Source organism: Centroberyx gerrardi, chromosome 1 (assembly GCF_048128805.1).
Source record: "Centroberyx gerrardi isolate f3 chromosome 1, fCenGer3.hap1.cur.20231027, whole genome shotgun sequence".
Lineage (NCBI taxonomy): Eukaryota > Metazoa > Chordata > Actinopteri > Beryciformes > Berycidae > Centroberyx > Centroberyx gerrardi.
Genome location: NC_135997.1, coordinates 13,682,559 through 13,710,534, shown reverse-complemented (window position 1 = coordinate 13,710,534; position 27,976 = coordinate 13,682,559). Strand labels below are relative to the sequence as shown.

The 27,976-nt window shown below is 40.6% G+C and overlaps 1 protein-coding gene across 1 annotated transcript; it reads right to left on the bottom strand.

Annotated features, from left to right (window-relative positions):
- Nucleotides 1-618: 618 nt before the first annotated feature.
- Nucleotides 619-27,976, bottom strand: bdnf (brain-derived neurotrophic factor). The gene is made up of 2 exons (XM_071917202.1): nt 27,833-27,976; nt 619-2,080 (listed from the first exon to the last, which is right to left on the bottom strand). Exon 2 carries the CDS (start codon nt 2,057-2,059, stop codon nt 1,250-1,252), a length of 810 nt encoding a protein of 269 aa, XP_071773303.1. The 5' UTR covers nt 2,060-2,080; nt 27,833-27,976; the 3' UTR covers nt 619-1,249.

Genomic DNA, 27,976 nt, shown 5'->3' with positions numbered 1-27,976 from the left:
TCATGTACACCTGTAACCTACCTATTGTCTTTAAGAACACAGGTTTGCATTCCAGATCATGTTGGTTTGGACTTTGTGTGCAGGAGCGAATGAAGTGGTTTAGGGGCATTTTTGCCATTCTCCCTCTCCTCCACTTAATACTGAATAAAATGATATTCCAGTAGCGTGACCACCATAAGATGCATTCTTGTTTGCGCTACTGTGCCCCTTGTAACACTATCATCATTGCTATCCCTATGTAGACTCCTTTGTCATTGAAGAAGCATTATGTTATTGTAGGCAGTGAACAATTCAAATGATTCTTTTGGTTATCATGGGGTCTCCTGCTGGTTCATGTGTGTTTCATTTGATAGTGCTGACACCTCCAAAATACGGCACTGGTTTGTGTGTGTGTGTGTGTGTGTGTGCGTGTGTATGTATGTGTGTCTCTATCTGCCTGCCTTCGTACCTGCCTGCCTGTCTATCTAAAGTTTATACTTCCTAGAAATACATTGTTCAAACTTTATCGACATTGGTTTTGTTTTTCAGTTGCCTATAGTCATTTTTATTTCTTCAAATATTTCAGTTTAATATTGCAAACAACTTCACAACATACAAAATGAATAATATTAACCCAGAAACATGTCAATGAATAAATTTTATATATATATATATATATATTTTTTATATATCTTGTCCTCTGGTGGGGATAAAAAAATAAACAGCAAAGCTTTGACAACAGCACCTTGACATAGTATGTAATTCCAACATTACCTTGAGAAGTTTAGAACAGTAAACAGATAAATTACTTGAGAGGAAAATCGTTTTTCTGCGGAGTATGTAAACGGAATGTTTTGGTCGGCATCATATCCTTTTTTGTAAGTGGAGAATTTCTCAATTCACAATTGAAGCAGCATGCAAGCTTTTGAAGATGGAACTGTCCTCTCTCCTTCCTTGCCTGTTTGTTCCTTCATTTTCTAATTCTTGGCAACGTAAACAAATCACAATGTCTTGAGGAATGTGATATAGTAATTTAAACTGGGCGCAAATGACTGATCAGATTTTTTTTAATTGTTTACAAGGTCATGAATATGTTCAATAAATAGACTGTAGTATCACTTTTACTGTATAAACTTCATCTTTTTTTACATGCAGTCCATAAAATTTTCATTTGACGGAATAATTTACCCTGTTATGTATATATACAAATAGATATTTTCTCTTTATTCTCTTTTTTAAACTCTTCAATAAAATCTATACATTTTATACACTATCTCCCTCTTTTAATGGTCAATGTGCATACACATGAAGTGTCTATCCTTATAAACCGCCAGCCAATCTTCTTTTTGCTATCCATGGTAAGCGCTCGCACATAGGACTGGGTTGTCCTGCATTGGGAATTATAATGCCGCTTGTCTATTCCTCGGCAGCCCTCCTTTGTGTACCCCATGGGGTTGCATTTGGTCTCATAAAAGTATTGCTTCAGTTGGCCATTGGGGACAGGGACCTTTTCCATGACGGTAACTGTCTGCCCAGACATGTCTATTGCCGTCTTTTTATCCACAGCTGTCACCCACTGGCTAATACTGTCACACACACTGAGCTCTCCGCGCCGTGAGGGATCGGAGTGTCGCCGCACCCTCATGGACATATTAGCGGCATCCAGATAGTTTTTGTATTCCTCCAGAAGAAAGAGCAACGGCGGCTCCAAAGGCACTTGGTTGCTGATCATCACCCGTGACTCGTACAGGTCGACATCCTTCGTCTCTCCGGCGACCACAGAGGACGGGCCCCCACCTCCCTGGCTCTTATCAGCCCCCTGTCCCAGTTGTGCCGCCTCTCCTTCCACCTCCAGCAGCTCCTCTATCACTTGCTCAAACGTGTCTGTAAGTGAGGGCAACGCCCCGCGCTGGCCTGGCCCGCCACCACTCTGTGGAGTCCCGTGGCCTCGTGCGGCCGTCGCAGCAGCGCCCAAGTAGCCTTCCGTCCGGTGGCCCCGCATGCCCGGGGCGTCTCTCAGAGGCGCAGCTCTCATGCAACTGAAGTATGAAATAACCATAGTAAGGAACAGGATGGTCATCACTCTTCTAACCTGGTGGAACTGGATAGAGAAAGACAGACAGAAAACAAGAGGAAGGGGAGAGAGGGCAAGGTAGTTAGTCAAAGAGCATTTTCAAATAGGTTAGCTTATTCTTGATCCATAATGCACCATGTCAGCCTCTCCTATTATTTACATTCTCTCCTCTTTCTTTTCAAGCCAAAAAGAGAGCCAGCAGCACAAGTGAATCTGAGCCTATTTTAAGCCTATTTTATTTTAAGCTTCTATGCCTTTGGAATCATCACCTAAATATTACTTCAAATTATGTTGGCATTAATTGTGTGTATCATCAAATATTTTCCATTAGTTTACGGCCTGTTATCATTCTGTTCCTATATAAGCTTTGGCCTAGATTTTTATTTGTTGGCAGTCATGCACAAAAGCTGTGCTGAGCATCAGAGGCTGGTGATGCAGATAGATATCATTACATCCTAAGAGGTTCCCTATGATTTATAGGCTGTTCAACTTCTGTGTAATATTGTACAACATATTTTCAAAGCAATACAAGGATTTGTACCAAACTCATCATCCCTCACAGCCCCACTCTTACTCATTGCCTCTCTGATAGTAAACAAATAAGTCAGAAAGAAAAACTCTCTCTATATAAAAAAAAAAGACCTAAAAGACAGCTTAAAAAGCAGAATGAATATTACATTTTATAATAATAAAAAAAAAAAAATATTCAGTCTAATCCTAATCCTAATCTTCAGAAACATGTCTTGTCATTTTACAATGGGCGCCACCCACTTCTTGAATGTAGTGGACATGATGGATTATCATTGTCTTAAAATAGGAATGCTTTTCAGATCATATACTTATCTGAATTGCTAGATATGTCATATATTTCTAATATAGTTGCAAGGTGGCAAATAATGGATGTATTTTGAGCTCTAACCTATATAGTGAGACTATCAAATTAATAGTGAATTGACAAAATTTGGAAAGTAAAAATATTGTTTGAAGAGGCAATAGGCTTTCATATAGCTAATGTACTGTTTTCACTATGGCATTACTCCACTAACAAGAGCATCACTGTCAACTAAACAACATTCGGGGCACTTCCAACTTGGCTCTAATCTGGTTGAGAACTCTTCTTTTCAAATGTTATCGTCCTCTTATTTAATTCATTTCTGGCATTGTAAACATTCTCATTTGTCACAGTGAACCAAATTGGAAAGTGGGCAGAATTGACTGACTGTGTAATGTGGTGTAAGTTTACTGCACGTTGCCACGTTATTTTAAAAACTTACACTGGTCTGTGATGTAAGGCAGGGCTGATACTAAACCTTTTTAGTCATGAACGGGAAGCAGGATTTATTGAGGGACGGAGTTTTTTTTTGGCAGGTGGATGGTGAGAGCGTTGCAGAAGGAACGAACAGGATGTCGTGAGGAGCTGAATGACAGTCAGAAAGATGTGTCATCCTCCCCACACTCTAAAGCACCAATCTCAAGCCTCCGAAGAGCAGCTCACGCAAGCAAGCACTGCAGGGGAAGAAAGTCACACGGAGCCAGACGTAGCCGAAATACATACATCCTTAACCAGCTTATCGCCTGCGCACAAATGCATCCCTTACCTTTTGAGAAGCTCTAAGATTCACAGCAAATCAATGCATTGGTGGACATCCAACAGCCAGAGATACAAAAGCAACCATAATGAAAAGAAATCTAGATCTCGCCTTCCAGAGGGGGACATTTAAAAATAGCCTGGCCAAGGCTTTGACTGCACTCTGCATGCCGTCTTTTTTTTGTGTCCCAACCTGATACAGGAATACACACCGAGCAAATACACTCTCCTTCCAAGCCGGATGGACAGAAGGACCTTTGCAGAAGGGAGGAGCGAACCCCACCTAAAAAGCATTTGTTTCATTCTTAATTGGTGTCTGGGGCCGTGGCTGCAATTAACCAACGCCATGGTGACTGCCACAGAGATATCGCGTCTATAAATAGACGTGCTGGGAGTCTCACAGTCTCTATTCAGAATATCACATCCTTCTTCTTAATGAGCCACTCAGTCCCCGAGCTCAGTGACGTGCTCCTCCAGAGTGTGAGAGTGTGTGTTAGGGGGAGGGCATGGGGAGGGGTTGGGTTGGGTTGTATGTGTTTGCAGGGGGATGGGGGTATTTTTCCTCTCACCAACTAAACCAACATTGAAGATAAAGCCAAGAATAAGGAGCTGATTATCCACTTATACACTGTTAATTCAAGCCTGATAAATATGTAAAATCAAGCCAATTAACCGATATGGAATAGGTGCCTTGGAACGGTAAAGATGTTATCAACAACAAGTATTTGTGCGCACCCTCCCAGCCCTCCCAAGCAAAAGAACTCATGTAGGTTTGCAGGATCAAGGCCAGTCACGAGCGTTATGTGTCATGATGCATTTGCCGTGATGTTATTATCAGCATCACACGCAAATGGTTCCACTCCCAGATTACGGAAATCAAGGGTGAGGGCTGATTATTGTAAGGCGTCAAACTTCATGCTGGAAATGGTGCAGACGAAGTGCTGCATCTTCCCTAACAGACCACAGGGGTAATATTGCAGTAGCAGGGGGTGGAGAGAGTGCCAGCGTCATTTCGCAGCATAACAACCACAGATGACGTCTCTCCCAGGTCTCCATAGGGGAGAGAATGGAGGGGAGGAGGTTGTTGGGGGTAATGCCACTCATCAGTGTGCAATTGCATGCCATTCCTCTGGGTATCCTCACACCGGGAACAACAAATGATTTTATTTCTATCTCTTTGATTTCCTGTTTCCATCAGGACAATCAATATGGCTTATGCTCTCAATCAACATCCTGTTAAAATGCGATAAAGCCAATGAATCATTTAATTGCTGTGGGACTAGCTCAGAATCTCTGAGTTCCATCTACTAGAAACAAAATGTGATGACTGATTGGTTTCCTCTCGTTTTATACATTCAGTGTTAAGAACATCCTCTGTGCTTTGTGCCCTACTGGATTTCACAGTTAATAAAAAAAAAAGCACATCTGTTCAACCTAACATTAAAGCCGATGAACATGAATAAGACGGCATGACAGGAACAACACTTGGTGGAATGTTTAAAATATACTCAAAGTATCTCATTGAACATACTGCCATGAAAGTATGATGGCAGTACTTCATTGGTACTTGCTTTTGATCAAAATGCCGGCCATTCAAAGCTGGGTACTAAGCTAAAACATGGAGGAAAATAGAGCCCACACTAACCACTGCTCAAACACGCCTTTATTCATGACAAAGCGCCTATAGCTTGAAACACCAAGAACAATAAGCGCATTGGAGCAGGTGAGTGTGTGGACTCTCGTACTTAGCTTTTACCTCTCTAGATGAACACCTGTTAAACTGTTTTGAGAGCAAGGTTGCACGGCTGGGATATGTAACTTACCCTCGCATTTATTCTTTGTGCCAGGTGGGGATTATAGTGATAAATGCCTCCTTTGACAGATGCTGAAAAGTTTCTCTAAAGCATGAAAGGACCAGCATAGCTATAGTATTATTACACATTCACTAATGTTCCCAACCTCTGTGCAAATGTCAGCACGTTTTATGGTTTTGTCTTTACTATAGTTTGTCTTCACTAGAGGACTATATTTCAGGAACTGTTAGAAGAGAAAATAAACATCATACAGGAAAGATGAAAGAGGGAAAATTGCACACTAAATTTAAATAGAAATGCATGGCCTATAGCAACATTTGTTCTCCATTTCTCCCACTGCTCCCTTGTGGGCATCCCTCTTTTGTCAAATCTTCAAGAACCATGTTGGCTCGAGTTTTTTTTTAACAAGTAACAGGTTTTGTCACGTTCAATGTGTATAGCACACAATGCCAAATGTTCAGCTGTAAAAAACCGACAGAGCGAGTATGATTCTGAAACATGCAGCACATGATATTACATTTTCTTACAAGAAGACCCCTTGTGTGCCACAATGCAGTACTTAAAAAAGCAATTAGAGTTGTCTGCAGTAATGGCTGACACATGTGCAAGCTTGTTTTTGAGAGATCTGTTTCCAATCTGACACAGTCTCAGACCACATTTAGAAATGGATGAGCATTACTAAGGGATTAGTTGGCTTCCAGGCCAACCCTGGCCATTGCTACATAAAGCCAGACATTAAAGTGGTTGCTGGGTGATCTACGCTGTCTAAATGAGTTGTTTTCCTCCCACACTGACAAATGAGTGAATAGGCCACATACAATCAAAACATCTTAATTGTCACTCATTTGGGACTACATTCCCATCCTTATTTCTACAAAACATGTTACTCTGGTTTATCAGTATGAATGTACTCAAAATTTGATTTCCTCGGTGCCACAGCTCCTAGGGTTTCATACAGCCAATAAACAATTATCAATGTTGTTAAAAAAAAAGAAAGAAACCACACACACACACACACACACACACTCCCTCTCTTTCAGCCCACAGTTCTCAGGTAGCCTGCATTAAAGTGATCCCACCCTGCAACACATGAATCACCATACCCTAAGAATAATGCATTTCACGCACTGACACCAGTAATTGGACTGCAATTACACCAATGGACCTACTTCCAAATTAAAGACGGTGTGCAGTTCCCAAACTCAAACGCTAGATGGCGTGTGAGACCGTGAAATGTTGAAGACGCTCGCTCTCCCTCCCCCTCCCTCCCTCTGTCTCTCTCTCTCTCTCTCTCTCTCTCTCTTTCCCTCCCTCTGTGTAACACGATAGATAGATAGATAGATAGATAGATAGATAGATAGATAGATAGATAAATAGATAGATAGATAGATAGATAGATAGATAGACAAAACGAAGTTGGCCAAACCTAGTGGTGCGTTAAGTGTAAACAACACAATGTTCAGTTTTAGCCTATTTTGGTCCAACTTTGACAACAATTATAGTCTTAAATTGTAGCTTTTGGGAAATAAATTCCTCCATTCAACATTACACCAACATCAAACCTAAGCGATGTAACCTTTCCTCGTGATGAGACCCTCTGAGATGATGTTGAACATTATATTTTCACAAATGGATAGGACCTCGTTTTTAATCCATGTTCATTCAGGCCTTTTAATTTGAAGTTATTCAGTACAAGTAGACTAGACTATGAAGTAGAGCAACACTGTAGGTAGGCAGACATAGCTGGGCGTTTAGGTCTCAAGTTTCCCATAAAGTCTTAATGAGTTCATCAAACTTTTTTTTCCTCCTAAAAGAAAATGGTCTGGATTTTGTTTGTTTACGATGGAGGTGGGGCCGATCTTAGGTGAGCAAAAGCTTAGACCTACATTTAAGAGCATTTTAATCCCCTCTACATTTTATTATGCTATAAATTAGGCGCTAAAGGTGACAAAAAAATGGGCCGCAGTGGCTGATTGCAATGTATATATAGGCTAGGCACACTGAATTGTTCCCACTTTAGTTACGAGATAATAACCAGGCACGTAGCTTATTATAATCATAAAAACAACACTCTTTTTTGCGAGATTACATCTACTGAAGCCTTGCTCGGGCTCTATTGGAAACCTAATCAACATAATAACTCCGTTTTTTATTAATGAACGGGAGGATAAGGTTACACATATCCCCTCTCGGGCTGCGGCGCTGTCTGAGCGTTTGCAGGATAACCCAACTTGATCGGTCTACTTTTAGATCCCCCCCCCCCCTTCTTTCTCTCAAACGGCATCAAACAAAGCGAAAGTGATTAAACAAGTCTATCCCAAAAAAAAAAAAAAAAAAAAACATACCTTTTACTGCCCAGTCGTAAAACAGACCATTCAACAGGACAGTGTCATCTGGGATGTTTTGGACAACTCCCTGAGTAATTACTTAAGCGATATTTTCCTCTGTACTCTCCCGACAGCTTCAGGATATCTCTTCAGCTTTGGAGCAAATAGATTAAATTATTGATGGTGGAAATTGCATGGATGAGGTAATGGACTCCCATGGCTGCACGGATCCTTTGGAGATCGCCTGAAACAGAAGTTGTTGCATGCTGTACGCCGCAGCAGCACCACAGGATGGGAGACCTCTGGAGCTGAAACGAGCCTTTGCAACTACAGTAACTTTACTACACAATGACGCTGCAACATGTGACCTGCCGCTGGCTGACTGGTCGCCACCAAACTCCCGTTAAAACAGCCCCGAGGTGGAACTATTAATGCTCTTTCAATATGCATTTAGACACGGCATGCGCGTCTTTGTCCGCATACAGTTAAAGCCTCCATCCACATCAAATGTCTGGCATTAAAGCACAAGCACACAGCGTCTCTCCTCTTCCGTATTGCACAGACGTGGGCCAAGGAGACGGCGGTTTTGGAAGCTTTTGCGTAACAGCGCGCAGTCTTGTGGCACCCAAGACGCGATACGTTGCGTGTAATCGAGAGATAATTGTGTAAAATGAAGCGATCAAGGACAACAAACATGTACATTTCTTGTTCAGGTCTGCATACACTGAATAGGCTAATTCACTGGGAGAATAAGCCTCAAAAAGAGCATGTATTTAGGACTAGAGCCTACGTGTGTGGACAGTTTTTTTTTTCTTTACCCCAACATTTATCCTATTTAGGTTGTAGGAGTCTTTTCTTTAATCTATTTTCGACGTCACTGATTTTAGACTAGAAGTTCACATGTTCTTGTATTAACATGTGAACATCTCTGCAGTGTAATTTCCACTGCTCTTCTTCTATACGTCCGAAGAAAAGCACATCATCAAAGAAATATAGATCCCTAAATATCAGCATAGAGTAGGCTAATAGTTTTGTAAGACCTAAGTGGTGTTAACACTTGTCAGACTGTAAAAACATTTGAATGCAAACAAGGCATTGTGATAAATAAGATATTGTCTTGTCTAAAACAATCATGTTTTTTCTTGGTTTTAAATTAAACTGAATTTCAACTAAATAAATGGGTAGACTATACACAAACGTACACAAATAAATGAAGCTGCCATGGTTTTTGATACTCCAGGTTCCCTTATCAGGGACAAAATAGATGAATTCCTTTTATATATTAGAATTCAGATAAAGACGTTGCTACAACCGCAACCTCTCAATGGGTGGTGATGTAAGTTTTGAAACTCCACCTCAGATGAATACAAGGCCTAGCATAATGGGGAAATAGCAGCTCATTATCCTTGTGCCTTGGACCTCGTCCAATGCAAAGATTTATTGTGATGTGTTTGCTATATTGCCATCATGATTCTTCTCTGCACGAGCTTATGAGTTGGAGAGCTCTTGTTTGGCATGTAGCAGTATGGGAGTGGATGCTCACACCTGCTCAATGAGTCACTCCCACCTCCAACACACCCGGGGACACGCCAAGATGAATATAGCCCTCCCCGAAGGCTCACAGGAGGTGAGGGCAAACTCTGGATGACAAAGAGTTGCATCAGCAATCACTGAGCGACATGACTCCGAAAAGAAAAAAAAAATGCACACTGCACAAGGGGGCTGTTCCAACCAAGTAATTCATAAATAAATCACTTGGCATCTCATTAGAAGAGCAGAAACAACAACACGGTCTCTCTCATTTCTGCAAATACAGCACAATTGAAGGTGGCGTATCAAGTGTAGTGTTGAGGTAGCTTTGGCTTGCGTGCCTCTGAGGCTTGTGTAAGGAGTGAAATGTCTGAATGAAACGAAGAAAATGTCTGATAATTGAAAACTAAAAGGTTTTATGAACAGTCTTTGGATGTTGTAGGCCCATCTGATGGGGGGGTCACACTGAGAGACACAACAATGACCATTTAACGAAGGAATCAGCCAGTATTTCTGAAAACTGTGGCAAGACATTAATGTCATTTGAATTGGGGTAGAGGCTGTTTCTCAAATACTACGCCATTTAATGAAATTAGGCTGTCATATGTATTGGAATGAAACATTTTATCTGGATGTGTTTTGGGGGGAAAATGGCACAGGTTTTACCCCATTCAAGGCTAAACATGCATGATAAGCAATAATACTTCTCCCCTAGCATCTCCTTGGTCACAACCTCTGCTTATTTGAGCTATAGATAGAAGAAACAACCAGAAGAACTGACAACGCCACATACTTGTATAACCTTTCGAGGCTTCTGTTGCCAACTGCAGTGCAAGGCTGACAGATCTGTACTGCCAAAAACTTCCCTTAACAAGTCGAATTATGCCTCCTTCAGATGTCTCGTGGAGGAGAAACTGTGTAAGATGGAGCAAATTACATTTTGTGAAATGTCACTTGCACAGGGAAGAAAAATGGGAACGGAAAAAGTATTCCTTTTCAGAAAAACCACGTCCAGTAAGAATAGGCTGCATTCTTTACGAGACCGAATGACTAAACACAGCAAGGTGGGTTGGAGACTGTTGAAAAGCCTGCAGACTCGTATACAGGTAAACTCTATAGGCCTAATCAATGCTGGTGCGAGGAGCTAATATCATCCCTCCTGTGACGACAATAACCTTTAACTAAAGCATCAGGCAGACACAACAGGCAAGTCTTCTCCTTCATACATTCCCTATTTCCAGCTCCTGATACACATTATCTCTCATGGCATAGACTGCAAATCACTCCATATTAAGTGTCTCTCTCTCTCTCTCTCTCCCCCCCACCCCCCTCCATCCACCACCCTCCATCCACCACCCTAACAGCATCAATAACCTTTGCATGGGTCACCGCTGAATGAAAACACACAAATCACACCACAAAATTACTTGAAAATACTCAGATGTTTGCTGTAAAGCTCCAAGGTTTCCCACTCAAAGGCAGGCATTTTTTTTTTTCCATTTACCAACACACAGGATGACCATCCCTCCAGAGGCTGAGGTTGTAGAAAAACAAAATCAATGATTTGAATATGCCTCTACAGTACTCAGTAATCAAATATGTTCTACCAGATATAATAGGACAAACTCTAACAGGCAAGCATCTCTTCAAAAGCACATTTTCCTCACCAAGGAAAGGACACAGATCATTACAGGCATAACTCTAAACCTATAAAAATACAAAAACCCAACAAGGATGGGAATCAATCATCAAGTTAACCCTCTCCCATCTAACTCATCCTCATGTAGAGTCCAACCCTGCATTCCCTTTTTAGCCTATCAGATGTTCAGAGAATATAAAACATTTTTTTAAATTCGCAAAGTTGCCTAAATTCAGTGATGCATGTTAATATATTGAGAGCCACGCGTTGCTAGTTCGCCGACATGATCGAAAACCCAACATTTCCCCACACACAATATTATGAATCATTGTCCCGCAGTGGTCTGACACACAGGCGTCTTTACAATCAATATCTGTACAACAGGGATCTATGGATAACTTGCCATGGGGGTTTTAACATTATAAAATCACAATCATGCCACTAAAAACCATAGAGTTGCTAGGAATAATTGGAAATTAAGCTTCGTAATAACATTCAACGCGTCACCTCCTGACAACTTGTTTAAACAAGACTGTTAATTGGATGGAGGTGCTGGTGATGAAGATGATGAGGATGATGGTGATGATGATGATAGCGACGACGACGGCGATGTAAATTTTCATAATGATTAAGATGATTAATTCTCGTCCTATAGACCTTTTAGTTAATATATCGGTAAGTCTGCCTATTCGTGGTCCGCGAGCCCAGACTAATCTATAGGCTATTCTTTATAATATAGCAATTAGACATAAGCTTTCAGGAATGGATAAATAGGCAAAACCTCTTCTAATTAACCAACAATACATTTCGGGAATGAAAACGTGACAACTGGACACCCACAATCCGACATCGAGTTGTTTTTAAATTCCTTTTATTTAAAAAAACGATAAAGCTAAACCTCCTAAAATGAAAACCAGATTTCGCCAGATCCTTTTAGTCCCCAAAGTCCATGAATTGGTCGGAACGCAAAACGAGACATACAAGGCCAACATTTTACATGAGGAATATAAACACCTTAGCCGTATGAATCATCTTTTTTTTTTTTTTTTTTCTTTGTTGAAGAATGCATTTTTTTTTTTTTTTTGGTCAAGTGATAACCGAAAGCATTTCATCTTATTTGCAATGAAACCTACCATCAGGTTTGTTATTGACGCCCACCCCAACTCTGCAGCGCTAAGAGTGCAGAGAGAGAGAGAGAGAGAGAGAGAGAGAGAGAGAGAGAGAGAGAGAGAGAAGGGAGATTCTCGGTAAAGATAACACACACAGACGCACACACACACACACACACACACACACACGCACACAGCCCCATTTATGGACTGATCCGCTGACGTACATTGCAGAAAAGTGCTATAAAAAAACCTTCATACATACAAAGTGTGTCGTGCCACCCCACAGACCCCTCCTAACCCGCCTCCGCTCATCCCTCCTCCTCCACCCAACACGCCCACGCCCACACCATAATCCCACGTCTCAGTAGAAAAAAAAAATACTGCTACATTGCTAGAAAAGATGTAATCTGAAAGAAAGAAAATATATATACAAAATATAGCCGAAAAAGATGTTAGAAATAAAACAAAAAATCCTATTTCCCTATGGCGTCTGTGTATAAAAGGCCAAGGAATCCTTAAGTGTCACATTTTTACGAATCTTATATCCACTAAAAAACCCCGATCGATTCGTTAAATAAATTATTGCTAGATTATAATTGGATGTATTTACCAGGGGACGTACAATAAACGTTATTGCCATAGGAATATCTTTTTAAATGTGGCTATTACAGGTGCGACGCAACCTTCATTATAGGGACATCAGAGTCTCTATGAATGTCGTGTTTAATATATAGTTATAGTAATATGACCTATTTTGGTTCTGCAATCAAATAAAATGAGGAGTAATAGGCAATGATGTGGAGAATCCGATCTGCTCACATCACAGTGTTGGATCAAAATATGTTTCTGGGTTTAAGACTAAAATAACCGAAACATATAGCGGCAGTGGAGAAGTCATAATTCAAACGCAATTAGAAATTTGTCGGATAGGTTCAGTTGGAATAATTATTAGAAATGCACCCTGCACCCCCCCCCCCCCCCCAGGAAGCGTCTTGATTAAAACAGGGCTGCCAGTGGGCGTTGGGGCTTTTCTCTGTTCTTGCAGTTGTTTTGCCATGCAATTGCTTCGTCCTGGATCAGAAATCTTAAATCTTTGACCAGAGGAAAAAGACGACAGAGAGAGAGAGAGAGAGAGAGAGAGAGGGAGAGGGAGCTTGAGAGAGAGAGGGGAAATAGACAATATCCACCGCTTCTGCATTGGTGCGAGACGGATTTTAGAAGTCCTTCAGGAAAGCGGGGAAATAAACAACGAAAAACACCATCCCGGATCAGTTTAGTGTGGCGATCATCTAAATCTTACAGCCTTAACATGCTTGATTTTCTGTGTCCTAAAAAAAACAAAACAAAAGAAAAAAAAAATCGATGCCTTCCGAACAATTGCATATCAAGCCATCTTATCTCTCTCCATCACATTCAGCCATAACATCTGTCAATAGAAGCACTTTGACCACGCCTATCTTTATTGTAATTTTACACAGAATAATATAACAATTTGCATACTGTAAGGGGGTCCCACATGGGCATCCCTGCAAATTATGGGAGTCGAAATGATTAAGAATTAATATATCTGTTTCCTAAATTCATTCCGTAGTTGTGTCTGACAGGTCTACATAGCGCGGTGCATGGACAAAAGAGGGGGTAGGGTAGCAGGTGAAGTGAAAAGCACCTTATGAATGAAACCGTGGAGCGGTCGTAGTAAAAACACAAGTGATTTGATGGCGATGACGGGGGGGTGGGGGGGTGGGTGGAGGGGGGTAAGAGTAGGGCTATTTTTGGTCGATAACAAAATCCAGAGTGGAATAAAGCAGGTTTTGATATCAAGACAAAACATGTATGCAGCAGACCAAACAACGGAAATAAGCATAGATAGATAGATAGATAGATAGATAGATAGATAGATAGATAGATAGATAGAGGAAAGATAGAGGTTTTTCAGACAAATTGACGATATGCACCAGCATCACTAGTGAAATTCGTGCAGGCTAGAAGGATCACTGCAGCGCCTTAAGTCCCATATTGGGAGCATGATTAGGCACAACGCAACGATTACGCAAATTATGTTGCAGTAGGCAGTAGGTGTTTGCAAACTCCGAAAAGCGCTTTAAAAAGCTTTTTCCCCCGCTACACGTCTCAATCTGTACGCTATGTAGGCAATTCTATGTAGGTGCACGCAACAACATTTAGAAAAAAAGATAAGTTCATTTAAAAAATTGATTGTGGCAGTCTGCGAGATATCGGTCACCTGGATTGGATCAGATTTCATTTCAGAGTTATTTCGGTCACTGTTGCCTTACAATTAACACACTGCCAGGCGAAGGGTGCATGCTGTAGTTAAGTCGAAGTTCATTTTACAAAAACCCACAAGCCGTAAAGACGACAGGAACAAAGAGTGACATGAAAACAATGGATTGTGCTCTTACCTTTACAAGGGCTGATAACCACTACGTGCGTGGTTAGATCTCCACGACCAAGACTTGCATGTCCCAAAGTTTAACGCAGTGTGGGGGCTTATTGGTACCGAGAATGTGGCATGTACAGACCAGACGCCCTAACATTTCAACTTTCACCATGCTCTACAAAGCTGGCGCAAAACACATCTTAAAGCACAAGCTCTTTTATTGGCAAGCGCTTTTCTTTTGATTTTTTTTTTATCCCGTTTTCCGTTTATAGACCACAGGCTCCCCTCAGAATAAGCTTACCAAAAGTTGAAAAAACAATCCCAGGTTTGGCAAAGGGGGTTGGCAAAAGAGAGAGAGAGTTGGCGTCCACTCGGTGTTTTAGTCCATGCACGACTCCGGTGCCTCTGTCCAACGTGCTGAAAGCATAACACAGCCAGGGTAACTATAAGGGGGCAAAAAATATCTATAGTTTTGTTGAGTGCCCACTTGAAACTGCTTTTACTCTGCTGCTTCCCCGCGTCTTGTCACGTGTATTTTTTTTCCCTTGCCAAGCCAGTCCTGTTAATATTTGATCACATGTTGGTCGGACATTTCCTTCAGAAAACAGCACCTATATCACAAACGCCGGTCAAATCTCCTTATAGTCGCCTCAAAGGCTCCGCTGTCACGCCAAATTACAACTGGCAAAGCTGCTATTGTTGCCCTATTGTTCTTAATGTCATGTATACGGTAAGTGTCACAGGTAAGTGGCACATGTTGCTTTTTTTTTCATGGGCACCGCACTCAAAAAACATACATACATGCATAAAATATAGCCCTCGTTGCCAATACACAACCCTCCAAGACAGCACACCACATCCACACATTGCGCGCAGAGAGAATGTAACATTTTTTCCCCATAGCCTTACCTCTCTCACTGTACCGGCATATCCTGAGCCGAGAAATGCCACACAATCTTTTTTTTACACAAGCTTTGTCAACATCAGCCTCATCAGACATGGGTCTCTATACTGAGTTTCTCAAGTAGCCAATGAGTCCAACCCTTCCAGCTATGCGTTCCCAGACTAAATAGCAAGCACGACTATTTACTGGTAATCATCTCCTATATGCTGGTGTTTCCATGCTACTTACCATTTTCCCCTACGCTGTCCTGGAGATAGAAGTGTCTTAATATCCACTCACTCCAACAGATGCTGGTAGGTAATGTGTCTTGTTTGAAGTCATCATATGAGAACTTCTGCTGTGCTCAGTAGATCGCCCACCACTTCGCTGACTTATGAATCTAATAACCCTTTGCAATATCGGCGTGCTTAAACTCTCTTAGGCTACACCTTGGTGGCTCTACAGTAAGGACAAATATCAACAAGCCTCGATTTTCAGAAAAGCTTGTACAGATATACGCAATACCCTCGCCCGGACAACGCCATTAGGGGTCTTACGTGATTGAAATAAGCGACGGCAATCCAAGTTTATGGGGGATACTAGTTCCTGACTGATCGCCCATTCACTGACTTAAATCTTTAAATCCGCATAGAGTATAATGACCGAGAGCTAAAACTTCTGAGACATATCCATATTCACGTGTTTGTGTTATAGACTGCTAACTCCCTCTTTGGCGAAGGGCCATAGGCCTATTACGCATACGCACAACTTATCATTTAGATTTTTTTTTCCATCGAGATGGTGCACAGCCAGGTTGCTTTAGATAACAAATATCACATTCATTGCGCCCCTCTGTCTGTCTGTCAAGTTCTTGAGGAACTTGTTGCTGCTTAAAAGAAACCCCTCGCTTTGTGGTCGAAACAGTCTCATACTTACATTGTCAAATTCTGTTAAGTGCTTCGTTTTCAAATAGATATAATAGAAATCAAAAGTTAATCCACGTCTTCAAGAGGCGTAATTAGCCAAAGCTTACACTCATAAAAACGACCTAAGCGTTTTGAGTCGGAAATGCTACTTTTCAATCTGGAATATCCCAAGTTCAAAGGCGAAATCTGTTTTCAGTAAAATTCCATCAGTTGCACTGCCAACAGTCTGCCATCTGATTGTTATGCAGTGACGAAGCGCTGTGCTTGCATGTGTGCCACAAATGTACTAGTAAGTAACATGAGTAATAGGTGATATTTGCCTGACTCTGTGCCAGCATTCCAACTTTCTTGGGAGTTGTAAAAGAAGTGTCATTCTAATGGTATAAATTACTTATACTTTATGGAAATACACTGCGTGGATGGGCGCGTTTTTGAACTTGATCACGTGCGTCCGCAAGAAACTATAGGACCAATCTGACAAATCCTTGGACTTGTTTCACAAACAAAACCTCCTCATCAAAGTGCTTTAGGTAACTTGATGCCATTTAGACCTGCTAGTGTAGCATACACTGTTACCTTCCGCCTCTGCCCTCGAATTATAGGCTTAAGCCCCCAAAGAACCTTTTTCAACATGCACACACTGTTAAAGCAAGGTATCTGAAAATTCAATCAACAACTGTCTTTATGTGTATATACAAAGAAATGTGTTGTCAATATTGCCATATTGATACATCCAAAAGTATTACTTTGAATCTATTTTTGTCCTCTGTCATCTTGCTTCTTTATATATATATATATGTATATATATAGCCTATACTATATCTATATGAGTGGGAGGGAGTGTACTGTATCATAGCATGACCAAAACTTTCTCCCTGCAATCTTTGTGGATGTGTCAGTACATTCCTGTCTCAAAGACGCAAGATGACACAGTCAGACAAAATTAGAATCAACTTTGTTTGCCAAGTAGTACTTTTGCATGCATCATAGTGGCGATAAGTGAGTCGTACCTAGTCGACTACTAGAGTCATACCTAGTTTTCCACATGCAGGCTCTGAGCACAGTGGCTACTCACTGTAGGCTGCTCAACAAAAGGCGGTGACGTAAAGGCAGGAGAGAGGTAACACATGTCAGCCTGGTGTGGACGACACGCTGTGGATGAACAATTATTACATCACATGATTGGATGATTAGAATGTATGTTTCCCATCACCTCTCAGTCTCCTACCATCATCCTACTCTCAGTCCTTCGCCTCATGACGTGGTAACTTGACTTGCTCCTTCTACTTGTGATGTTGTTAACGCTTCCTCTGCTCCCACAGCTTTCACAGACTCTGTTACTGACTCATGCTCGCCCCTTTTCCACTATCCATGCCCTCCCCCGCACTCTGCACCACAATATCTTATGGCTGAGTCCGAGGTCACAGATCGATCACTTCATCCCCTGGGCTGCATATGACTGCATGGCATTTTGCTCTATGGTCTGCCAGATACTTCACCTCTTTTGAGCTCGCTCTTGGAACTTTTAAGTGTTTGAATAGAATATATTTTGGCAGAGGGAATGTTATGTGAATCTGCAGCCAACAGGCTGTGCCATGGGAGAAATATGGAGATGAATCTGCACCATTGCTGATCCTTTCTGGTTTGTAAACACTGAAAATGGTATAGCCCTGAGAGTCACCAGGTATGTGAGTAACACAATTGCCAGAAGATGTATGTTTTTACAATGTAAGTGCAATGGCAGGAAAATACGCACTATTATTTATCGAATGTATCAGCACCACTTGTTGTCATTGCCCTGTGGTTTGTAAAACTGTTTACTTTTACACAATAAATGCATTCAAAGCAGTAACCTGCCTCCAAGACGTGATCTTGTGTGATCTAATTTAACCTTTCTTGAGGAGTGCATGCAGCTGAAATACTGTTGACTACAATATGCTTATGAAAGCCTGAAACTGAACACCAGCTTCACCGTATCAAATCACGATGCACAAACTGAAATTTGTTTTTACATCACATGAAAAAAAAGTATTGTTAAGGCATTTTAACACTGTAATTCTTCGGGACTGTTTGTGTAGCACCTGTGACATGTTTTGAGGTCATCATACTTCCCTGTTTACGTCTGCTAATTACATTTGGGCCCTGTCTGGTCTCTGGAATCATTACTAAAATGTAGAGTGCCAGCCTAAAATTTTGAGTCTATCAGCACTTTCCTTCCCTCCCTGTAATGACAACTATTAAGGGAGGATGGATCCAGTAGGGACTGTGTATCATTACTCTGTCTCAATCTTTGTTCCATAAATATTGATAACAAGAGCCCCACGTCATGTGTTACTAGTACCTGCTGTTAAAAATAGCAGGCCCGCTGATGGCAGGTTATCTCTTACTGTCAGATCCCAGTGTATCTCCCCTACCTCACAGTATGTGCTTGTATCTACAGGAAGTTGGGCTCCGGGACAAACAAAAGCGGGCAGAAAACAACAAACACTCCAATTAGACACCAGTAAATCAAACTGCTTCATGAACCTTCTGTTTACCAGTAGGATTCAAGACACCAGTCAAATACAGTTTGTAAAAATAAATATTAGACCAAAAAAATGCCTCTATGACACATTCATCTTCTCTTTATGCAGTAGCAACACTTGTGGTGTTATGTCATATTTTTGTCTTTTTTTAATCAAGATGATATTTGATCATGAAGCAAGTTATAAAATCTCCTGTAACAGTAATATATTTGATCAAAATACGTCTCATAAAGGTTGATTAGTCTCTCATAATGTTGTGGCCAAAGCTTTGATTTATGTACAATCAAAATAGCTTAATACTGCTCCACTCTTGACAATGTGCTTCATGCTGTGCGTCTGTCAGTCAGTATTTACACGTCATTCAGCTTCATAGTATTGCTGCAGAGTGAGAAATTAATTAAGGCCTCAGTCTCTGACTCAAAGTTCAGGCCCTTAGAAAGGAAAGCAGTGGTAAATAATCACCCTACTGCCACCAAACTTCATGTTGAAGATGGGTGCTGCCTTTGTGCTAATTTCAATGTTCTGCATATAGTGTGATGGACAGTGTCAGGATGAATGATATTTGGATTGCCTCAGTGGCTTAGCAGGCGAAAGTGACCTGCATGTGACAATGAGGGTTCATGTCTGGCTCGCTACCTTTGTTGTATATCATCTCTCTTCTCCCTACCACCTTTCACTCTCCACATATAATTTAAAGTAGAAATGCATAAAAGAGGGTGAAAGTTTTTTAGCTGTTTTGTAAAAAAAAACTAAATGAATGCTGCACACCAGGTGAACACTAGGTGACCATGCAAACTCTTTCTTCAGTGCCTGAGGGAAAAATCTGGTTTTCTGGGTGTGACACATAAGTGCATTGATCTCCTAAGCCTGACTAACCTTCGTCTGCTCAAAGACAGCCTGGAGTGGAGGATGCTGCCTGTCTCCCATTAGCTTTATGACTGGCTGGGTGAGGTGGGTTATCTGGGCCCGCCGCTGGACTGAGAGGTTGCCAAACTAGGCAACAAGGAAAGTAAACACAGAAATTTGGATTTAAATTGCCTATGACTTAAAAGCTAAACAAGCCTTAGATCAGTTTTGCTTTTTAGGCAACAAGGAAAGTGAACACACCGCAATTTTAATTAGAATTGCCCATGACAACGCAAAACTGGTCTCAGATCAAATATTGCCCCAGGACTGAGACTTTAAATAAGATTGAAATGAATGTGTTGTATTTTAATTCAGCAATGTGGCGCACTGAGTTGGGATTGTATGTGTGTGTTTGTGTAAGCTTGATTGTGTATGGAGTAGTACTAATTTGAATAGATGTATTTGCATCTTGTTGCTTAGCCAAAGGCATTATTGGTTCCCAGTGGTAGTGACCTGAAATTTTGCATGCACGGCAACTCTGCAAATGGTAGCCCTTTATGATTAGCCAAATATTACACAACACAAGTGTGAGAGATTGACCTTCAATGCACTACATATATGTAACGCACATTGACAAAGATGTTTAAATTTAATGATTGTGTCTCCTTCCCAGTTTTCCTGCTGAACTCTATGGGGAAATAAGGAGAAACAATTACATTTATTCATATCTGTCTTAACAATCTACATTGTTTATTAATAATCATTCAGTCCGCCATGTACTCCATGCTGCCTGCAAGGAATTTAGAAGCCAAGCTAGCCAAGTATAGTTAAAAAAAAAAACTTTGTAGAGACACTGACATGAAACTGGTGATTTTTATGGGTTGCAGACTTCCAGAAGTTATTGCACAGTAATGGTCTGTCCATAGTGGGAAGGTAGATGGTAGACAGCAAGTTCGGATATCATTCATTTTCAGTGACGATAGAGAAAATCAAATCTGACACTACCGAGGTGGACTGTAACAGCGGATGGGTGTTTACTCTGCCATGGATTTCTGAACTGGATGTCTTTCAAAATGTGTCCCTTCTTAAAACAAGGACAAGAAAGGGGCGGTTTGACTGCAGTCGTATGTCATCCTCCTGTCCCTCTCCACTCTCAACTATCTAATAAAGGCGAAAATGCCCCCAAAACATCTTCAAAACAAACAAGGACAACAAAATGTAGACTTTCTTATCACAAACGCTGCAGTAAGTGCAGTAAGAACAGTTTGGCATGATCCTGTAACTTCCCAATATGTTTGACGATTGTAAATGCCTTATTGTAAAACTCAATATAAGCCAAAAAACTGTACAGCCGGACAGGGTCAGAAACCCGACTAAACTGATATTACCGATACTTGGCTTTAAAAAAGACACACTTGGCTTATGAAAATGTTTTTATGTAAATGCCCTATTTTTGGCCACATACTAAAAATGACTATGTGATGAATATAATCTTTATCAGCTTAAGTACTTTTGGTACCCTGAAGTGGATGGGTCAACGGCTGTAGTTCTTTCACTGTTCATCTGATATAAAAAGCGGGCGGCCTGCAAGTCAGAGGCTTGTGATTGGGAAGTTGGCAGTTTGAATCCCTGGACAACGACCGCCAAAGCCTTGGATTGAGGCACTGAAGCCCCAACTGCTCAGCAGCCAACATGACAAGACTGTGGTAGCACTGGGAAGCTCCCAGATGTGAGTGTGTGTAACCTTCTCTCCCCCGGCCTGCTACCACTCCCCCAGCCTTTTGCTGTATACACTGAAAGTCTCTGTAGTTACCCTCAAATTAAAGCTGACACGCTGCACAGCAAGCATAAGACAATGTGTTTAATTCAAAAATGAGATATCCACCATTTGAAGTGCGACACCAACTCCGACAAAATGATCTACAGCAGGGATGTAAAACTCACTATGAATTATTATTGAAGTTATTAGTTAATTAAAGAACTTAAGTTACAAAAAAGGAAGATTTTAGATACTTTTGAAATATCGGTAATGAGATCATGTTTTTTTGGAAAGCAACCCCTTCAAACACTTGACCTAGCAGACCTTACTTACTACAACCTCCTCATTACTGTTCACAAGTCGTAAACCTCTCAGACTCTCCCATTTTCGGGAAGGATTCTGGTTAGGACAAGAAAAACACCTTGATATCACCACAAAATTGTCCCAGGTCTTCGGAGCCATTTTACTGCTCCGGTGCTTTGAACATGAGATTCTGACAAAATTTGAAAGGGGTGAAATATCCATTACTCTCAGACATTACTGCTAAATCCGCCAGTTAGGAACAACTCTTGCTGCTTAAAAAAAGCATTTAGAGTATTTTCACATTTTCACACTCGAGGCTGATTAGTTAAAACAATTCTAAAATCCTAATACGCAGTCCATCTTTGCCCCCAAAACTTGTGATTCTAGCCTGGCTCTGTGCTATGGGAGAAGCAGTTTGGGGCCTGAGAGAAGTTAATTATGTTGAATTATGATGCGTGAATTACTGTATCTATTGTATGACAATAAAACAAATCTGGAATAGATTCATAATTACAACAAAGCTGAATGAAAGCCCCTCTAGCAATAATGAAACGAAGGAACAATTACTCTTTACACATTTTTACACGTATCTCTACTTGCTATGTTTACATCTACAGCACATCAAAATGGTGCAGACAATGAACATCATTTTTGAATGAGGCAAGTTCAATTTGGTGTGGTGAGCAATAACACATCAAGGCTTGGAAAGGTGGTGTGCTTTTTCATCTCTGAACTTGCACTCTGTTGTTACAGCGCTAACCAACAACATGCCCCCAACTCCAGCCAAAAATCCACCCTGTACAATAAAGTCAAACAAGATTCCCCATTACAGTTGAAAGACAGACAGTAGGCACAAAGTTTAAAGTAAAGGTCTTAAAGGGAATAAAAGCTCTGCAGTGAATGGTGAGGGAATTGTTAAGGATAATATAAAGGAGTGGGATTTCTCATGCATTTGTCTGCGAGGGATATCCCAGCCAAAGTTTCTCTATACATCAAAGGGCCGCTGCAAATAAAAGCACACTTGTCAGGGGCGAACAAACTGCCTCCTTTGTGCATTCTACCAGCCAAATTCAGGGACACAAAGCCTTTGGATGTACAACACTGCAAAGAAGACATACTATTCAGATGACATGCTTTGCTCTCTGGTGGTTTGCTGTGTGCTTTTGTCTGGCCTGACCAGGACAGATATATAATATCACTGGATCAAAATCCTTTCAGTCCCTTTTACTCCCTGTTAAAGACTCCCGTTACACTCCCTCCCCCATACACTCCACTATTCTTTCTTTTCTTAAACAAAGTAAACTTGATGCAGCCAGATAACACTTGCAGCCCTCAGGCCTAATGCCCAAAAATGAGTCTCAGGTTCTTTCAGGTTTTTAGCAAAGAGCCCTGTACAAACTGTGGTCAGACAGACTGGACATGTTTCACTATTGCCTCAGGGAATCTGGGGTCCGTTTTGGTTTTCCAATTCTTTAAACATCTGTCATCTGCATCTTTTACATCTCTGCGATATAAATCTATCACCTTGAAGGTTTCGGCATGTCAAGCTAAAAAAAAACAACAACAAAAAAAAGCCTCTTCCCGCCAAGCCCCCCCCCCTCCCCCCCCCCCCACCCAACTCATAATTACACACACGCACACACACGCCCAGTCCCATTCCCCTGAATCCCATATGCCTCTGCTGTCCCATCAGCCAAATTATCATCTTCTGTTTGGACCTTGACCAAACAAGTACAAACTATCACATGCTGCACTGACATCCTAAGAGAAATTGTGTGTATGATGTGTTCAGCCACTGCTGCTGCACTTTCCTCTGTGAAATATTGCAACTTGTGAATATTTAATGCATTATTTAGCTATTTTAATATTTTCTTTTGCCCGTCTGATTTGTTTTATCCCAGCTGTACTGTATCCTGTTGCTGTAGCATGTTATTGTCATAGTAAATTTTTTTTCATTTTATTTCAGTGTTTTCTTTAAGTTATTTTTCCTGTAATATATCTTTAATAAATGTGTTTTTATAAACTGTTGCGATCATAAATAACAAAATCTATTTGGAATTGACTGAAAGTATTTCAGGTGCTTATAAATTATGTATTGAGACGTTACATTGTGTGTGATAAGACTCATGATTTATGTACACTTTGTGATGTGCACCACAGAATAATAATGTATTTGTTTTTGGAGTTTTATTGAAGATTGGTTGGTTGAGAAAAGCAAAGAAAAGCAAAATGTCAAGTGTAATGGAGTGTTCACGATGGATTTTTTTTTTTTTTTTGCTGAAGCTGAAGATGCTGCACTTACAAAATGAAATGAATACAACCACCGTTGCCATTGTCACCATCATCATCGTTATCACAACAATATTAAGCCGCTTACTGGAGCACAGTTGTCCTTTCCACCAATCTCTATTCTTGTGATTCTCAAGTATCAGAGCACACTTACCCAAGACACAACACTCCGAGGCACACCTAATTATTGATTGGTTGGAAATGTCATATAAAGCCTAGTATGATCACAGAAGAGAAGGGAGGCCTTTTTAATTGTGTGTGTGTGTGTGGGGGGGGTGTTGTGTGGGGGGGGGGGAGGGGTATGGGAAATCATAGACTGAGTTCACTGGATTTTAATGACGTTAATGTGCTATTTTTGTTAGACTTTTTTTTTTTTTTTTCTTCACGTTTGAGCAAAACGTCAAGGCACACCTGAGCTCACTCAGAGGCACATTGGCGAGAACCACTGCTCCGCTCTGCCTTAACAGATTTCAACGTGTTGAAAAAAGCAAGTCTCTGAGTGAATGCAATGACTCATCACCAGGGTCATTTGCCTTTCACTGCAAATGAGTGTGGGTGTCTCACTAACTTGCAGATATAAGCTGGATATTGTTTTTTATCATTGGAGAGCTATATCCGTCCAAGCAAAAAAGAAAAGAAAATGAAATATACAAGAATGTTTTCACAATCTCCCACTCTCTAGTGAGATCTTGCAGATGTAGATAAATGTCAGCCCGCCATTAAAAATTGCACCTCCACACAATGCAGACACAACTAGCTAAGGTAAAGTTCCTGATGTAGTCCCAAGGAGAGTGATTGCAGTAATTAATAAGTGATGTCAAGTGGTTAATTCTGTATAACCAAAGCAGATTATGGAAAGCTGCTGCAACACAAAGTGACGCACAATCCATACGTTGCTGCTCAAACCTTCTCTAATAATAATTCTTCCCAAACCAGAAACAGCAGCAGCGCAACATGAAGCCTAACTAGTCTCATAAAGGACGGTGTAGAGTTAAATTAGATCAAATAATGACATCATCAAAACATGAGGGGTGACACTCTGCAGCGTTCAAAAATGCCCGTGACAGAAGACAGCTTTAAGACTCCTCCCTTTCATATGGACATCTTCTTAACTAAGTAAATTAACTAACTAAGTCTTTAGTTCAGATATGTAAACTTTTAGCATGTTTTACATTAAAGGAAAAAGCAAATTTATTAGAATGCCATTGACAAAATGTCTTGCAATTGAAAATATCTGTGAAAATATACTCCATTTTTTGTATTTTCCGGTGCCAAATCACAAGATGTCTCATTCAAAACCTTAAAATCTAAAGATTCACTTTAGAAAGGTGTGGAGGAAGTATGCAAGGCATTTATGCAAATAAGCTTCATGACAAATATCTGGTGACAAAGTAAAGGATAGTGCTCATTTCAAAGGTGGCTTGTTGAGCCGTTGACTCAGGAGCTGGCAGTACATCTATAGATAATCTAATATATTTTTCAGTGCATTAATTTAGTCTAAAAGGTGCAAGTCAAAAAGCAACACAAAGACAAGTACAGGGGGACAGCAGTAAGTAGAGAGTGGGTGGGCAGCGGGCCAAGACGCACTGAATGACTGGCACATGTGGATGAGGTAGAGGTGGTGGCTATTCCTAGTTTTGATGGTTATTAAAGGTACTACGTTTAGCATTTTTAAACATCAATATATCCTTGTCAAATTAATTGTGATACCTTGGTATAATTACCATAAATAAATGAGACCGTGGTCGAGAAGATTAGTAGCCTCTATCTCACGTCAGTAGCATTGTTTCTCAAAGAGTGCTGGTGTTTCTCAAAATTAAGACCACATTCCTGTCCTTGTTTTGACGAGCAAGAAGACAGATAAGAGCTGATAATTGATAAATAATCAATAGATTGATAGATAAGGAACTGTGCTGTTCGCGCTACAAGAACAGTGGCTTTCTTCCTGTTTTGTGCCATAAAACAATTCTGCAGATTTCCCACGAATCTTCTTGGCGATGGTCTCATTTGTTAGCAGTAATTATACTAATGATGTAATGTAATCATGTAATGGTTTATGGACATTAAAGTGCAACACATGGCACTTTTAACTAGGTTTGAATGAAATGAATGTTTGATTTTAAAATACAATCAGACATAGCTCTGATATCGGCCTCATCGATGGCAGATCTTCCTGTTCCCTCCATAGATGATGAACTTTATAATAAAAAGATAAAAAGACAAAAGAACAGGATGCCACCATTATGTGTTGCCCATCTTACTGAATGAGGAGCGAATAAGAGTTCATTAGTTTTAAGGAACAGGTGTGAAAGATTACTGGGAAAAATCATTTGAATGTCCCTCCCTCTCCTAACCATCCTAAAAAAGGTGGAGTCACCAATTGACTCAGTGTGCAGTGTTTTCTGGAAGCTGTGGCAAAAGTCAATGTGCACAGATTCATGCACTGTATAATAGCAGGAATTTCTTTCTTCCTAAACCCTGTCTCTGTGGAAATTGCTGTAATGATAGAGAAATGTGCTGTTTCAACACACAAAATGACCAGAAACGTCTTGAATTGATGTGGAGTCTCGTTCCCTTTAACATTTAAATTTCATTATTTTTGGTATACAAGATTTTACACTAATCTTTGGATGAAAATGTGGGGTTATTTTACTCTCTTTGTGCCTATAGACATAACTATACTGACATATATAATACACATATATCTGATATATATTACATGTATTACTATACTACTATACTGACTGAGAAAAAAAAACTAAAGAAAAACGCTGTATTTGTATGTCAAATATGCCCAGTGCTAACCACTACAATGTAAGTCACCAAAGTACTTCAGCAGACTCTGTGAATCGTGAAATGTTTATTTGCAAGGCTACCTGCATCTTACAGCCCATTCTCCTGAGGATGAGTCATCCACAGGCTACATACATCTGATTTGGGCTTTGGATAAGTTCCTGGGAAAGGAATGTAGAGGGGCAGAGAACACTGCTGAGCCATCACAGCTGTACTGATTTTCTGTCACATTATTTCACAACAGCAGACTTTACCTGGTAAAGGAGACTGTAAATCTAACCCATCCCCCCACTATAACCACTGCACACAGCCCTGTCGATAGTCAGCTGTGTATTGATAAATGGATTCAGTTATTTGCCACCACATTGTTTCTTCACAAATTCTTCAGTTCGCAGAGTAAGAAGTTATTGGTAAGATTATCACCTGGAATAATTCTTGAATAATCTACAATGTGAAAGATTAGGGGGATAAACAAGGGAGACAAGTAGCTTTATTTATCTGTTAATTTCCGAGTCTGTGCAGTTCTGTATCATTCAGACTAAGATTATATGCATAATCTAATGTATATGTGGTATCTAATGTGGTATCTAATGTATCTAATGTATTCTACTGAGGATGAGAAACAAGTATGATTATAGTCCATCTCGACTTCTGTGATGGTTTCTCCCTTCCTGTATGTGACAACAGGCACCATGTAATGTCCTTGAGGATGGATGTTTGTGGTTACCACAGAAGGACGGGGCCCTGTTTATGCCAAAGTCGCAGCCAAAGCACTTCTTTGTTGTCTTCACCAAATTTCTTGTGCAGACACAAAAGGCCACTCGTGAATTCGGCATAATCTTTTTATGCAAGAAAAAAAATAATTACTTGAGCATGCCAATGCTATAGAAAATCGGCCTCTCGTTTCACAGAAAAAAAAACGACCAAGGACACTCCTGTTACTCCTGCACAGCTCAATCTACACCCCTCCATTAAAATACTAGCCTCACACACAACATTTCTGCCGGGTTAAATTTCTTTATAAAGGGGTGGGCTATCAAGGCTTACCTTATCCAGAAACTATGTTTGGCTGATCAGGAATCTGCCCTTTGAACTGCAGTATCTCCCCAAGTATGCCCGAATCCAGTGGACAACACAGTTGATTCTTATTCTAGAGTTATAGCTTTATTCCTTTGCTTCCCACGGTTGGAT

What these genes read in the sequence shown, in the direction of transcription:
- bdnf (XM_071917202.1), bottom strand. Translation starts at nt 2,059, where the DNA reads ATGACCATCCTGTTCCTTACTATGGTTATTTCATACTTCAGTTGCATG.